Genomic DNA, 17,286 nt, shown 5'->3' on the forward strand with positions numbered 1-17,286 from the left:
AATACAGGCCCAAAGCTGCCAAATGCTTCTCATATGTCAACCCCTTCTTTCCCAGAATCATCCTCATGAACCTCTTACGGACTCTCTCCAATGACAACACATCCTTTCTGAGATGAGGCTCAAAACTGTTGACAATACTCCGTGTGGCCTGTCTTATAAAGGGTCTGCATTATCTCCTTGCTTTTATATTCTATCCCTCTTGAAATAAATGCCAACATTGCATTTGCCTTCTTTACCATAGACTCAACCCGTAAATTAACCTTCTGCGAGTCTTGCACGAGGACTCAAGTCCTCTACACCTCTGATGTTTGCCATTTTCCCTATTTTAATAGTCCACAGTATTGTTCCTTTTACCAAAATGCATCATCATACATTTCCCAACACTCTATTCCATCTGTCAATTTTTTGCCCATTCTTCCAATTTGTCTAAGTCCTGCTGCAATTGTATTACTTCCTCAGCACTACCTACCCCTCCACCTATCTTCCTATCATCCACAAACTTTGCCGCGAAGCCATCAATTCCATTATCCAAATTATTGACAAACTATGTTAATACTGGTACCAACACTAACCCCCGAGGAACACCACTAGTCACTGACAGACAAACAGAAAAGGCTCCTTTTATTTCCACTTGCTGCCTCCTGCCTATCAGCCATTCCTCCATCCATGTCAGTATCATTCCTGTAATACCATAGGATTTTATCTTGTTAAGCAGCCTCATGTGTGGCACCTGATCAAATGCCTTCTGAAAATCCAAGTACATGACATCCACTGCCTCTCTTTTGCCCACCCTGCTTGTAAGAATTCTAACAGATTTGTCTGGCAAGATGTCCCTTTACAAAAACCATGCTGACTTTGATTTATTTTATTATTAATCTCCAAGTACCCGAAACCTCATCCTTAATAATACTCTTAACACTTCCCCAACCACTGAAGTCAGGCTAACTGGCCTATAATTTCCTTTCTTTTGCCTTCCTCCCTTCTTAGAGTGGAGTGACATTTACAATCTTCCAGTCCTCTGGGATCATGCCAGAATCAAGTTGTTCTTGAAAGATCACAACTAAAGCATCCATCATCTCTTCAGCAATCTCTCTCAGGACTCTGTGATACAGTTCATCTGGTCCAGGTGACTTATCCATCTTAAGATCTTTGAGTTTGCCTAGCACTTTTTCCTTTGGAATAGCAGTGGCAGTCACTTCTGCTCCCTGACACTCATGGACCTCTGGCCTAGATCAGTGCTATGACAGGTTGGGGAAGAGGGGCAGGTGTGGCAGTCTGCTTGTGATGCAACATTTGAGAAGTCATCTGCCCTGCTCATGAAACTCAACCTCAAGGCAGAAATGGACAAAGTATCATTTCTCCCAGCTCTGGTGAGAGGATGTGAAGTAGCCCAACCTCAGGGCCAGTGACTTTCAAAGTCTGTACAACCTCTCATCAGTCCTGGGTTGTTGAAAATTCGTTTAAATAATGTGTGCAGACTGGAGAATTAAACTGCATGAGTGAATCATTAGTATAAAGGGGTCACATGTAAAATGTTTGAAAACACTGCCTCAGACAATAAGTGCAACAGTGCTGCCACATTCACTCCTCAGTTTTCTCTAAACAGTGGCAGCTGGCCACCAGTGGATCTCAACAGGAAACACAAGATACATACTGCCATTAAATATTTCTAGAACATGTTCATCTACTTTAACCTGTTTCAGAAGTGACCATGCCTATATTTGCAAATTCGCACAATTAATTAAAAGGTAGTATTTTCCATCATTTTTTCTTCACAACTCATTTAAGTTTATGCTCAATTTAGTAAGGGCTGTAAATATCACCGTAAGTGACACTTTCAATATTACACTTCGCCTGTCTGCTATCAGTCTGCATACCATACATTAACTGTAGTGTTTTCTCTGGGGACAGCTCTAGTAGTATTTGTGAATTTTGTTACACAGGAAAGTGTAATGTGTAATTCCCACCCTTTGAACACCACAATTAAAATTTATCCGCCAACAAAAAAATTGGTTTAAGAGAAGTTTTGCATTTGATTATAATGTTTTAAATGTTCCATTATTTCAGAATAAAACACTTATGCCTACATTTAACAAATATAATAGAAAATCCTCATTGAGTTATACATTTTTATTTTTTGGTGCAAGATCAATCTTATGCCTCAAAGCCTTTGATGATGGTAAATGGTTATTCCTATTGGATAACTAGTCCAATATTATAGAAAATTATGTCATTTTGCAAAAGACTTTCATGTAAAGGATTTGAATTATAGCACAGAATTAAATTTATGATTTTATTTGTAAATAGTTCTAATTTATAAGTGAAATCTGGATAATTAATGTATTTACTGTCATGCATGTTCTGGCTATTGTATATAATGTCAAAATCACACTTGCAATATCAGGTTTACAAAATCCTGTGAAAGAGATTTACCTTTTCATACAGCACAATGGAACATGACCACTAATCAACTTGGTACAAACATTGGATTCAAAGGACATCAAGATTTGAAGTTTAAAATGGATTGAGATTACCAGAATCTCCTAAAGATGAATAAAATTCATTCTCCAAGTCAGTGAAATTGAAGACAAATTAAACTTTGTGTGATCAGACTGCTTTGATGAAGAGAGAAAAGCTAACATTTCAGATCAATAAACTTTAATTATTCATTAGTAAAAATGTGTTTATTTGCAAATTTATTCTGCCAAAGTTGAATCATCAGCTTTTTCAGAATTAAAGTCACAGACTACTTCAAATGTTAATCTAACTCAGGCATTCCTTGTTTTTTTAAAAAAAATTAGTTTTAATGGATCTGTTCCCTTGCATGAGTTTTAATGAGGGTTACATGTCGGTATTTATTGCTGGTACTCAGTTCTTCATTTTGTGCTTTTTTCCTTATGAAAATTAATTTTGCCATTCACACTTCCATTTTACAGGTAAATCTCAACCAAACATGAAATGAGGTGGAACTGCACAAGGTCAGTCTGTTTCAACAATGAATCACTTTACAACAAAAGGCAGAATCATGATTTAATTTTATTGGATGTAATAATGAACCAGAGTTTTAGCATAACAGTTAAATGGGTGTCTTGCTTCACTGAAGTACTGGATACAAGAACAAAATAAGAGTTTAAGCCAAATGTACTTCATGCATTCAGTCAGGCTAAACGACCATTACTTTGTACACATGTTAAAATCTTAAATCCAGAACAATCACACAGAAAAAGTAGTAACTAAATAAGCATTGCTGAAGAACGGAGCCTAAAATTAATTTCAATCATTTCAGAAGTGAAAATTTAAACACAATATTTCTAAAAGTACAGTTAAATACTTGCTTTGTTTTAAAGCAGATTAACTTGGAACATTCTAGGGAACAGAGTTAAAGAGATCTTTCAGGAAATTGTCAGGATCTTCAATTTCTGATAAGAGACCTAAAGAAAGTGAACACAAGATAAATCTTTTATTAGGTGGCCACTGTAGAAGTTGACAAGTTAAAAATACAACAATATTTATTTATTTATTGAGAGAAAGTGTGGAATAAGCCTTTCAGGTCCTTTGTGCCGTGTCGCCCAGCAAATGCCAGTGTAACCAAGCCCAACCATGAGACAATTTACAATGACCAACTAACCCACCAAGTGGCATGTCTTTGGAACGTGGGAGGAAACTGGAGCATCCAGAGGCAACCCACACAGTCACTGGAAGAACGTACAAACCCTTTACATATGGAAATAAACCTGGATAACTGGTACTGTAAAGCGTTGTGCTAACCACCATGCCACTGTACCACCCTGAAACAAACTTTGAAAATTAGGGATTGAGGTAGAGGATTGAAGGATGGGGACTGAAAGCAAATTTCTCCTTTTAGCAAGGCACAGACTACCTGATACTTTACTTATGGCATTTTAAGGTATAGTTGTTTGCCCATAATACAATGTTATTGAGAATCACATTCTGACTGGAAAGAGAATCTGAAAGTAAAAGCAAAGATTCATATTTTTGTCTCTCTGAATCCATAATCCATTAGAAAATGAACTGGAGTTTCTGGGAAAGCTGGGGTCTCAGTTGTGAAGACTTTCATGGTGAATGTTTCAGACTGACTGTGTATTTGAGAGCTTAGTATTAGTTTGCACTTGTTACTATGTTGAAGTGGAGGGAGGCAATAACTGCATCATACTTATTTAAATACCAACCTGCAGCATCTAGGAATTCAGCAAAGGATTCAGCGGTCATGAATTCATCCTGGAAAATTCTGAGAGATCTTTCTGTTGTCTCATAAATTGGCATGTCATTGTGTCGAATGTATTCAGCAAGAGAGTAGGACCAGCCACCCTCTGTGTTACTTGTTGGAACCTTCTGTAGTGGTAAAGTAAAACATAACTTTAAAAAACTTTACAATGCAATATAAATGTTATCAATGTAACTTAATAATGACGCTGAATGTATAAAGTTTGCAAATTGAGAACAAAATCAAACACTGTGGATTACAGTTAATAGGGCCATTGGTTAATTGGGGCAGCCAGATTTTGGGACAACTATTAATGAACAAAAACAAATAAAAAAAATAGCCAGATTCCCTTAATTTATTTGGTAAGTTACGCTGCTTAATTAGGGCTGGAGATTGTGTTGAAGTTTCTAACAAGTATCAGTTGCATGCCTTATGTGGTTGTTAAGACAGTACACCATGCTCAGAGCAAACAGTTTTTAAATACCTTCAGTTGTATGTATTTGAGTTCAAAAATCAGAGATTTTTCTCATTGATGGTTTGTGAGAGATAGGCAGTTAGACAATTCAGAATGGTTTTGCTCACTGCGTTCTCAAGCATTGAGGCTTGGAGATGTCAGAAATGGCTGGGAGTGAAAATGAAATGATTTCACTACTTTTACAAGTTAGGAATTACCAACATTTGAAGGTATTGACTATCACCTTGAATGTTACAATGAAAATGCTGATTTGGAGGATGCAATCATCGAAAGGGTTGGATGAAGGCAGTCCATTATTTACACTAGGTGTCTACACTGATTTTGTTCATGTACAGTCAATCTAAAGAACACGGCAGTACACACTGGATTAATTTCTTTGATAACTATTAGGAACTAATACAGTTTTATAGTACTGTATTGATAGTGTTCTAAATTGTTTTGTTTTTCATTAAAACATAATTTGTTACTCAGTTAAATAGTAACCTGTCTTTTTTATACCATTTTAATTATTTCCATGAAACATCAGCTAATTGGGACAGCCACTTAATTGGGCCAAAATGCACAGGTCCCGACATATTCCAAATAACTGCAATCCACTGTACCAATAAATGTATGATTAATATACTTGAGCAAAGGATCACAATTCCATAAAAATATCCTGATCCCAACCTCAATTATTCAACTCAAACACTATTGACTGGATTTCCAGCTTGGTGTTAAAACTGTGGAAACTAGTTTTACTTCCACAATAATTTTTATGTTACAAAAGTTTTGTTCACAGTAACTGATTATTCCCATGCAAAAAGGTAAATCACAAAGTTCTGTCACTAGGATGGTCAAATTTAGTTCCACAAAGAATAGGTAAAGTTGACATCTCTGGTGCCTGTACCAACAAATATCATACCTTGAAAATGCCATAAATAAGGTCCACTAATCCCCAGCAGAGCAGTGCAGGCCGGTACACAGAGTATTCCTTCACTGTCTTGTCAGATAGTCTGAAAATTCATAATATTTCATTAACAGAAAAGATTACTCTAAGAGATATAATTTTTTAATATTTGTGCTTAGGAGAGAAGCATCAATAGAAATGATTCATGAAGCATCCCTTAATCTTTGGAAGAGGTTTAACTAACATAACCTGCATTGGTAGTTGGGCGATCTTTTTCCTTGCAATCTCTGGGCTTCATTCAACTAGAAGTCACGAAGTATATTTAATGACTAAATGACTAAAAGTATTAAAGTCAATTGAATTGCTTTGATAGGCAGATAGTAAAAACCAAATAACAAAGTGAGGTTATGCAATAATAAACTTCTCCATTTACAACAGCGATACTTCTGATATCCTTCAGAAAACTGAAATCTAAGTTTAATTTGCACAATGGTTGCCAATCTCTTTATACTGCCATCTCCAGAAGGAGAGCTTGAGGGTTCTTATTTTCCAATGAACAGAAGGCCCTGTACTCCCATCCTTCATGGGTGGGTAGAACCTTTGCCATGTGTTTGTGAGAATATGTGAAATCTCAGTTTTGTTCAACTCAGTCTACACACTAATTTTCTTTCCTGGTATAGCCCAGCTACATCAGGCTCTTGTATAATTTTTGCTGCCAATTTCCACATTTTCAAATGGTCCATTCCTGACTTCTCCCTGCCCACTTCTGGGGATAGGCTAGAAAACAGTAAGTACTGAAACATCAGACTGCCCCAGCTAACTTGACAATTCCTCCCATTCCTCTTTCTATTCTTCTAATTCTGACAACAAATCTTCCATACCAGCAGTTCACACAAACCTTTGGATTTTCTACTGCTACTTCTCTCTGGCATAGTTGAGAGCTGCTTGTATTTGCAGCTTGCTGTTTTTTGCACACCGGTTGTTTGTCTGGCCGGTTGGGTGCGGTCTTGTGTTTACCCACAAGAAAATGAAAGTAAATGGAAACATATATATATATAAACACTTTGATAATAAATTCTTTGACTCTGGACTTGGCAACAAGGTCAAAATCTTATGTTATCAGCATTCCAACAATGGCATTGCAAATTTCCACTCCAGAGTTCTTCCTCAATTCCTTTGGGATTTTCAGAGTAGTGCTTTGCATTTTATTACCTTGCACTATCATTCTTTTTATTGTTTTCTCCTGTTCTCCACCCCATTCACATAAAAGTACAAATGGTCTAAATAGTCTCTGCCTTTCTACTGACACAGCTTGAGTGGTGTTTCCTACAGCTCAGACTGCTTTGCATGGTCTGTTTTTCCCCTTCTCTTGAACTGACCTTACTATCAACCAGACGGCTTCATAAACAGCTGACAATGTCATAAACAGTGACAGATTTTGGAACCACCCAATTAGATATTTTCTTCATTCTACCCTTTCCACACCATCTCTGCAACTTAACGCAAACTGGTTTTCACTCCATTCTCAAACTGTTGAAGAGTCTTTAAGCTGAAAAACTCTTCTCTTTCCTTAGTTGCTAAGCCTTCCAGCATTTTTTATATCAGATATCCAGCATGTGCTGCCAACAAAAAAGCCTTGCAGAGGGTGGTTAGGGGAGCAGAGAAGGTTATTGGGGTCTCCCTACCTTCTGTCCAAGATCTCTTTCAGAGTTAATGCCTCCATGAACTGTTTGTTCTTCTGCCATCAGGTATACGTTACAGGAGCATCAAAACTAAAACCACAAGGCTACTAAACAGCTTCCTCCCACAGGCAGTCAGACTGCTAAACAGCTGCTCTACCTGACTCTGCTTTGGACACTTTTAACTTGCACTAGACACTTATAACTTGTTTTTAACTGACATGTGGCTGTTGTGTTTTACTATTTATTGTTATGTTTATTATTTAGTGTTGCGTTTGTTATGTTATGATTGCACTGCTCCTGGGAAACGCTGTCTCATTCTGCCCTGCAGAGCTGATGTACGGTTAGAATGACAATAAAGTTTTTGAATCTTGAATGTAGTTTTTGAGTTTCATATCTCTATAACTAACACCATAAGACATAAGAGCAGAATTAGGCCTGTTGAATCCACACCACTATTTGATCATGACTGATTTATTTTCCTTCTCAACTCCATACTCCTGTCTTCTCCCTGTAACCTTTGACACCCTTACTAATCAAGAACTTGTCAACTTTCACTATAAATATACCCAAGGACTTGACAATGAATTACACAGATTCACCATCTTCTGGCTAAAAAAATTCCTCATCTCCATTTTAAAGAGACATCCTTCTACTCTGAGGCGGCGTATGATCAAGACCATGAAAGTATTGATGACATAGGAGTCCATTATTTCAAAGCTTACTACACTGGAAGTGATGGGAAAAATCAGTGAAAAATAAACATTCAGGAGAAGTCCATTTTATAAGTTGGTATGTATTTAAAATAATCTATGGAGTAGGATCTATGCACTTGCAAAATTTAAAACAAATTAATGTCATGCTAAAAGGTAAAGTAACAGAGATATAGACTTAAATAGGAGAGATGTTTACTGAAGAAAAAGCTCCTAAGGCCCAGGAATTCCTTTTGTCCTTTTACTGTATTGATTTCTATGTTTCAAAACAAAAACAATGCTTACATATAAACTAATATAATAAAAATTCCCCATACAACCTGAAGAACCAAAGAAACTTGAAAATTAAGATGTACAAAATTATCAAATGCTACTGGAATGCAAACTAACTTGTTTTGACTCAAGACTGATGATAACCTTGCCAAATCAGTTTCCACAAAAAATAATGTTCATCTCCTTAGTAGATATAGGAACCAAATTAAAAACAGCACAAATAATTAATGGAAATGTTTGAAATGCTCTCTCAAAAAGCACTTTTCAAAGTTGATGAGATATGTAATAAAATAATTGTTGGTTATGAAAGCACAATCTTTGTTGACTATATTTGTTCTCTTACTTGTTGGAACCACCAGGCGATGCTTTTCTTGCTTGGGCAGTGACTAGGAGACGTTTTAGAAAATCAACACGAATAGCTTTCCATTTCTCAGGTGGAAAAACGTGCAGTGCCAAGACTGTAAAATAGTTTGCTCCATCCACCTCAAAAGCATTTTCAACCCATTTCTCCTTTGGCTGTTCAAAGAAACTTTGTAGGTTTTTCTCTTCTCTTGACGTTGCCCGTGTCCTGTCATTTGATTGAACAACGTCATTATACATTGTTATAAAATGGTGACAATTCAATGAAGACTTTGTTGTACTTACGTGTTAAGGACATAAAGAACTGTGTGCATTATGTAAGGGATTAGATGGATGTTGCTCTCTCTGCCTCCACCACCAGTATCAACACTAAATGACTGTTCCATTGCAAAACGCAGGAAGAGTAGTTTAATATCATGAACGTTTAGCTGGTAGGTGGGTTCACGCTGGCCAGTGCACTCTTGTAAGTAGGTGTTGTGTCTGAAATCAGAAACAAGGCCAATGAAAGTATAGTACACCATAAAAGAACTTAATTGTCATGTCAAACACCATAATTAATTTCAGGTAGTTACAGGACAGAAGCCAGTCCATGGACTTAGCAAAATCATGAGCCACGTAGCCTAATTAAAACTGCATACTATTCCTCGAAGAGTCATTGTGGTGGCATTCTTATTAATGAGAGATATAGTTTCCTGAATACACATTCTGACAGACACATTTCTGCAGTATTAAGGAAAGTGCTGTATGTTTGGAGGTTCCATCTACCTCTAAGCCTTTAGTTGCTATTCACATCATTTTATGGATAGGAATATTCCCCAAAACATAATCCATTAGCCATCATGGAATCTTTTGAATGGGATGAATGAGATTTTGAGGAAAATTAGCTGCCTCTTAAATTTTCCCAAAAAGCAAATTACATTTTAAAATAATCTAAAAAGCTCTGAAGTCAAAATTATTTAATGTACTTTATGATGTATGCGTTTTTCCTTTGCAGGAAACCATTTAATTACATTCAAGCATGCTTCAACAGAAGGTTTGAGGTGAAATATTCTACTTTGTTGTGTGAAGACCTAAACCTGTTATTCCATCTGTTATATAAATTTATTCTCTAATCAAAATCTAGTCATTTAAAAGCCACAATTTAATAGGTATACTCTGCATATTATTTACAAATTGTCTTTTATTCTGAATGGAACTGTATTTACTATGTGTCTTTCAACCTTTTATGAATTCCTGCATTTTGCACAAACTTCAGCACGATTTCCCAAATGTAACATAATGAGAAAATTTCCATCACCTTTCTTATATTCCTAATTTTATCATATTCCAAGTTAATTCCAGGAAATATTTCAGCCTGAAGATTTTCACAGCCTTACCTTGCCAAACATGTAGCAAATGCAGATTCTGGTACATGTGGACCCCACACAGGAAGCAATCCATTACACTTGGTGTTTGCATTTTGTAACGCAGCGCTTTCCCACTCCTCTCGACCACGTGCCAACCTAAAGGAATTTATTCACAAAAATCAACCAGGTCAATATTCACAATAATTGAAATCAATCTCATTGAGCTAGTAAATTCATTCGGCGAATGTGATACCTTATCCATAATTAACTACAAGTAAAACTGTATCATTATGGAAATGAAAAAAATCTTAAAATTGGTTTCAGGAGATGACACTTGCAATTAATTTGAATTTAATTTGTTCCAGGAAGCAAATAAACAAAGGTTTTAAACAGGACAATTTAACCAGAGTATTACTAATTGCTGAAAAAAAATGTTTGGCCAGGTTCTATACTACCTGGGAAATGGGAAATTATTTTATAATTAAATATAAAGCCACATAATTATGGACCATCTTTCATAAAATGGAACAAAACTTCTTTAAAACACCAGCAAATAATACTCTACCACTGATTATAAAGAAGAGTTATAGAGATGTACAGAATCTAAACATTTACTGGAAGATCTTTATTTCATCTTCAACTACTTGGGGCACAATTTCTTATATTGACCATCTAGGCTCAGAGGAGGCATTGCAGGAGTTTTGTACAGCACAACCAATTCTCTGCTCAATAATTTGAACAAGAAACCAGCTGAGGTCCCCTAACAAAATCAATTCTCCCTGTCCAATTAGTGATATATCTGCTGAGCTAATCAGATCCAGGTACAGGAATAAAAATTGCTAGATTAAGAATTTAAAATCATCGCATTATTTGAATTAGTGTTTTTATTTAAACTATATTATTTCAGAACAGATCTATTGCTGCAGCTATGGTGGATTTGAAGGCCCTTTCCACAAGGTTTCTACCTCTACAGCTTGGAAATAATTACCTGTTCTTTTGAATACTTCAATGGATTTTTCTTCCAATACTGCTGATCAGACACACCAAATACACATAAGTCAGGTACCAATTGTTCATTTGCACCACTTTGGTGGCGAACTTCTACCTCCCTTACCATCTCACTTATCATCAGATGTAGTTCTATAAAACATATGTTAACAATCTGGCACGTGAATGAGAAAATGTAAAATTACCTGACAGCAGCAAGATGACAATCATAGTGGACAATATTAAAATGTGAGACGGTACTGTATCCCTGCTGTTTCCGTGGTTTGTTTTCGAATTCTTCAATTGCAACACGCTTTGTGAAGGTGTAAATCCCCAACACCTTGGTTGGCTACAATAGAGATGAGGAATCATTTTTTCTTACTGTTAAAAGGGTGACTGCCACATTGTGAAATTGTACTGTAGTTACTTGACAAAGTTGGCTTACCTGAAATTTATAACCTTCACGGCAAATGCAGCAGGTCAAGCCTGGTTCCTCAATCAGTTCTTCCATCTGCTTCAGTAACGTTGTTGTGGTGACCACCTGGCCTTTCTCATTTGTCTGTTGGGCAAGAAACAAAATCATGAGAATTATCATAGTTATAGTGTGTGTAAAACTTTTATAAAGTAATTTTACTTACTCAATTTGACAGAAGGGAATGTATGAAATTGCAGCTATAAAACACCCAAAGCACATCAGCAACTAGTTATTTCTAGTCAAATCAGCAATGAACTATTTAACATGTTTCAGTTACATTAATTAAGCAATAAATAACTCCTCTACTTCACAAAGGATATTTACATCCTTTTGAAAGATTACAGGCTCATTTGAAAATCATCAGTTCTGATATGTTGTGAGGTTTGAACCCAAAATCCGAGTTAGAACTGGCATCGATGAAACCAAATTGCTCTTTTGCAATACAATGCCCGAGTTTCTACAACTCCAAGCTCCATCTCATTTCCCCACATGCACTTAATGGCAACAACAACAATTAAACAGACACTCTGCCCGTGAGGGTCAAGATTCACAAGTCCTGTCCAAAAATCTTCCCTTATCTCACTTCTACACGGTTGACCTCTTCCACTGAGACTATGATTCCCAAGTCAAGCCTAAAAAATCAGCCTCTGAGCATCAACCTTGCCATGCCCTCCACAAATTTTATTATATTTTTATCTTATTGAGATATAGTGCAGTCGGCTCTTGCGACCCTTCGAGCCGCGCTGCTCAGCAACCCCCGATTTAACCCTAGCCTAATCACGAGATGATTCACAACCTACCAACTGGTACATCTTTGGAATGTGGGAGGAAATCAGAGCACTTGATGAGTTCATGGGGAGAATGTACAATCTCCTTGTAGGCAGTTATGTATTTCGATGTGATCGCTGAGTACGAGCCCATTTTGCTTAAATGAGGTTAAGAAAGGCACAGTCATGAACAATTTCTTTCTTGCAGCTCCAGTGTTAACTTCTGGGATCATTTTTGCTTGTGGTGCATAATGATAATTTGAACCTCAAGTGGTCTCACAACTTCACAAAACAAATTAAAGTAGCAGCTGTAATAAATCACACTCAGGACTAAAGGCAAGGTGCAAAAAAAATGGAGAAATGGGAAAATGCTCCAGCTGGAATTCAAAGTCGATTCATTCTAATCAAGAAGATGGGCAATAATAGTAGAATGGATGAAACCTGGGTGTAGAATGGACAGAATTGTAAAAGCAGACTCACAGGATTTAAAATAAACATTACCATTGTAAAAAAATCCCAAATTAAATGGTATGCAAATTATTAATTGAGATGTAATTTTTAATTTACATAAAGTTCAATGAAGTGTGATTTTGGACTCCTTGAACTTGGATATTGAAGTAATATCATTCGCTCAGACATGTTTATCGTGAGGATATATCACCTGTTATTGACTGAAGGAAAGACCATTTAAGAATAGGTCCCCAAGTATGGGCAGGGACTGAAGATTGCAACACCAGAAGTGAGGACCAAGAAGGTATGGACCAGGAGGCATAGGAGAGCTTACTGGACTGCTTTGAATCAGTGGACTGGACTGTATTCAGGGAGTTATCTTCAAGTCTGGATGAATATGCCACAGTTGTCATTGACTTCTTTAAAACCAGTGTGGATGAGTGTGTGCCTACAAAAACTTACTGTACATTCCCAAACCAAAAGCTGCCAAAGGAGGTTCATAGTCTGCTGAGGGTTAGGTCAGTGGCATTAAAGTCTGGTGATCCAGGTCTGTACAAGAAAATCAAGTACAATTTGCAGAGGGCTATTTCAAGAACTAAGAAAGAATTCCGAGAGTGGTTGGAGGCGACGTTGGATGCACATTAACTCTGGCAGGGTTTACAGGACATTACTTCCTACAAAGCAAAACCCAACATCATGAATGGCAATGATGCTTCACAACCAGGTGAGCTCAATGCCTTTTATGCTTGTGTGAAAGTGAGAATAAAACCACAGCTATGAGGATCCCTGCAGAAACTGGTGGCCCTGTGATCTCAGTCTTGGAGGCTAATGTCAGGCTCTCTTTCAGGAGGGTAAACCCTTGAAAGGCAGCAGTGCCCAATGGAGTACTTGGTAAAGCTCTGAAAACTTGCACCAAAAAACTGCCGGGGGTATTCAAAGTCATTTTTAATCTCTCATTACTATAGTGGGAAGTTCCCACCTGCTTCAAAAGAGCAACAATTATACCAATGCCCAAGAAGAGGAGTGTGAGCTGCCTTAATGACTTACATCAACAATGATGAAATGTTTTGAGAGGTTGGTTATGGCTAGAATCAACTCCTATCTCAGTAAGGACATGAACCCATTGCAATTTGCCTATTGCCACAATAGATCTATGGCAGACGCAATCTCAATTTTTCTCCACGTGGCCTTGGATCACTTGGACAATACAAATACCAATGCCTGAACGCCAACTTCTCGAAAGCAAAAGTCGCTTTTACATTCATGGGGATAAGTCTGGTAAATTCCTAGCCAATCAGCTGAGGCGTTCCAAAGCCAAACAACATATTACAAAGATCCGGAAGGAGAACGGAGACTTTACATTGTATCATTTAGAAATTAATGACGCATGTAAAAATTTTTATTCTCGGCTTTATTCCTCTGAATCTCTGAATGACAATATCTCTGTTGATCAATTTTTACAGAATCTGAATATCCCCTCACTTTCATCTGATTTCAAAGCCAAACTCAATGCGCCTATGTCATTAGAAGAAATATCTACTGCAATTTCTGCACTGTCCTCAGGGAAATCTCCTGGACCTGATGGGTTCCCTGTAGAATTTTATAAATCATTCTCTTCTTTCTCCTCAGTTACTTTCAGTATTATCTGACTCGTTTAATTACGGCAAACTGCCACCCTCTTTCAGTGAGGCATCTATTATTCTTCTTTTAAAAAAGGGCAAAGACCCAACAGACTGTCCCTCGTATAGACCGATCTCTCTGCTCAATGTTGATCTTAGCTAAAGTTTTGGCTCATAGATTAGAAACCGTCATTCCCTCCATTATCTCTGATGACCAAACAGGCTTTATTAAAAACCGTTTCCCTTTTTTTAACATTCGGCATTTATTTAACATCTTATACTCACCTCCAACTGGGATTCCTGAATGTGTTATTTCCCCTGATGCGGAGAAAGCATTTGATTGTATAGAGTGGAACTACCTCTTTGCAGTTTTAGAAAAATTTGACCTTGGCCAAAGTTTCATCTCTTGGATCCAATTGCTGTAGTGGCACCTGCCAGGGATGCCCTTAAGTCCCTTTCTCTTTGATTTGGCTATGGAACCTCTGGCGATAGCATTTCGAAACTGCCCTGAATTGACTGGGATTTGGAGAGGAGGTGTTGAGTATAAAGTTTCTCTCTATGCTGATGACTTATTACTCTTTCTCTCAAATCCGTCTACATCCTTACCTCTAATGTTTTCACTTCTTGACCAGTTTAGCCAGATCTCTGGCTATAAACTTAATTTACATAAGAGTGAACTTCTCCCAATTAATAAAGAAGCACAAGAACTAACATTTCATGATCTCCATTTTAAAGTAGTCCATAATCAATTTACTTATCTTGGAATTACAGTCACAAGGAAGTTTAAAGATCTCTTTCGTGAAAACTTTGCCAATCTTTCATATGCTATAAAACAGAGTCTGGTACAATGGTCACCACTATCTATGTCTTTGGTCGGTCGTATTAATGTTGTTAAAATGTATGTTCTCCCCAAATTTTTATACCTATTTCAATCTATCCCAATTTTTATTCCTAAATCTTTTTTTGATTCCTTAGACTCTATTATTTTGTCATATCTGTGGCAGAATAAGCGCGCTACAATTAATAAAACCCATCTCCAAAAATCTAAAAAAGAGGGTGGCATGGCTTTACCTAACTTTCATTTATATTATTGGGCAGCTAATATACGTTGTGCTACCTTCTGGTCTTTCTTCCATGGCCAACCCGAGTGCCCTAACTGGGTGGCGATGGAGCTGAGCTCCACTAAAGAATTATCTATCTCTGCACTTCTTGGCTCTGCACTCCCTAGTAGTCTGCTCAGATCAATAGCTAATTGATCTTGTTAGACACACTTTGCGTATATGGGCTCAGATCAGGAAATGCTATGGTTTCTAGGGGTTTTCCGTTTCCAGCCCCATTGCTCATAATCACCTTTTTTTACCTACTACATACGATTCAGCATTCCAGGTTTGGTATAGGAAGGGCATTAGACATTTTGAAGATCTTTTCATTGATAATCGCTTCGCTTCTTTTCAGCAGCTCTTTGTTAAGTTCAATCTGCCCAATGCTCATTTTTTCAGATATCTCCAAATCCGACACTTTATTGCTCCTTTAATTCCTAACTTCCCTGAAATGCCTGCGAAAAATGCTATGGACCTATTTCTTTCCATGAATCCACTAGGTAAAGGCTTAATATCAATCATCCGAGATAAACTAGCGGCCTTGCGATGGGCCCGCATGGATAAAATCAAAATGGCCTGGGAGCAGGATTTAAATATCTCCTTATCTGAGGAGAGCTGGGATTCAGTTCTCAAATCGGTTAACTCAACCTCTCTTTGTGCTCGCCACTGCCTTCTACAGTTTAAGATTGTTCATAGAGTCCATATGTCTAAATCTAAACTATCTCGATTCTACCCTAGCGTTAGTCCGCTCTGTGATAAATGCAAGAGGGGCGTGGCCTCTCTCATCCATATGTACTGGTTCTGTCCTAGCTTGGAGAAATTCTGGAAAGATGTCTTCACTACGTTATCGTGTATTCTGGATCAGCACCTAGAACCAAACCCCTTAATTGCTCTGTTTGGTTTTTGGGGCGAGACAGATTTATGTCTGGGTCCGACCAAATGCCGAATATTATCCTTTGCCTCTCTCCTGGCTAGATGCTTGATCCTCCTCAGATGGAGAGATGTTGCCCTGCCCACTCATGCTCAATGGCTTAACGACATCATGGCCTGTTTGGACCTCGAAAAAACTCATTATTCAGTTCTCAATTCGGATCTAAAGTTCCATAAGGTCTGGGGACCTTTAATTGAGTACTTTCATAACCTTCCTCTTGACTAGGGTTTTTTTTTCTTTTCGGTCTCTTGCTTTCAGCTCCTTTTTTTTCTGGTAGAAGGCATTATTATCCTCTGTTGCTGAGTGTATTCACAGTCTGGGAGTTTGGCTGTCCTGACTTATTTTCTGTATATTGTGTTGTGGTTGGTCTGGAGTTGCTGTTGTTTTTTTCTTGTGTTGTGGGGCTTGGGGAGGACACTAAGCTTGCTTGTCTTTAATTTAGGTGCTTTTTTTTTGCTAAATTCTCTTCCTCTGTATGCTTAATTTTGCACTGTTTTAATGTTCCTCATTGGGATTTGGGGTTTTTAATTTGTAAAGTGTTTAGAAAAACTAATAAAAAAAAAATTAAAAAAAAAACAAATACCAATGCCAGGATGCCATTTATCCGTTTATTGACAATAGCTCAGCGTTTAACACTATCATTCCTATAGACCTGATCGAAAAACTATGGCACCTGTACCTCCCTCTGCAACTGGATCCTTGACTTTCTAACTGAAAAACCACAATCTGAGTGGAATGGAAACAATATCTCCACCTCGCTGACAATCAACACTGGTGCACTTCAGGGATGTGTGCTTAGCCCACTGTTCTACTCTTTCTACACCCATGACTGTGTGGCTAGGCAGAGCTTAAATGCTATAAGTTTGCTGATTGTTGGCAGAATCTTAGATGGTGATGAGAGGGCATACAGGAGTGAGATATACCAGCCAGTTGAGTAGTGTCATAGCAACAACCTTGCACTCAATGTTAGCAGGACCAAAGAACTGATTGTGGGTAA

At 37.6% G+C, this 17,286-nt stretch overlaps 1 protein-coding gene across 1 annotated transcript in view; it reads right to left on the reverse strand.

Annotated features, from left to right (window-relative positions):
- Window positions 1-3,018: 3,018 nt before the first annotated feature.
- ubr4 (ubiquitin protein ligase E3 component n-recognin 4) overlaps window positions 3,019-17,286 on the reverse strand; it is a 223,878-nt gene continuing 209,610 nt past the window's right edge. Inside the window, exons 99-106 of the mRNA XM_059952034.1 lie at window positions 11,393-11,506; window positions 11,154-11,296; window positions 9,991-10,116; window positions 8,900-9,094; window positions 8,598-8,822; window positions 5,605-5,695; window positions 4,191-4,353; window positions 3,019-3,431 (exon numbers count right to left, since the gene is read on the reverse strand). Coding sequence (XP_059808017.1) covers window positions 3,367-3,431; window positions 4,191-4,353; window positions 5,605-5,695; window positions 8,598-8,822; window positions 8,900-9,094; window positions 9,991-10,116; window positions 11,154-11,296; window positions 11,393-11,506 — 1,122 coding nt within the window. The 3' untranslated portion in view covers window positions 3,019-3,366. The remainder of the gene's footprint in view (window positions 3,432-4,190; window positions 4,354-5,604; window positions 5,696-8,597; window positions 8,823-8,899; window positions 9,095-9,990; window positions 10,117-11,153; window positions 11,297-11,392; window positions 11,507-17,286) is intronic.

Source organism: Hypanus sabinus, chromosome 27, assembly GCF_030144855.1.
Source record: "Hypanus sabinus isolate sHypSab1 chromosome 27, sHypSab1.hap1, whole genome shotgun sequence".
Taxonomy (NCBI): Eukaryota; Metazoa; Chordata; class Chondrichthyes; order Myliobatiformes; family Dasyatidae; genus Hypanus; species Hypanus sabinus.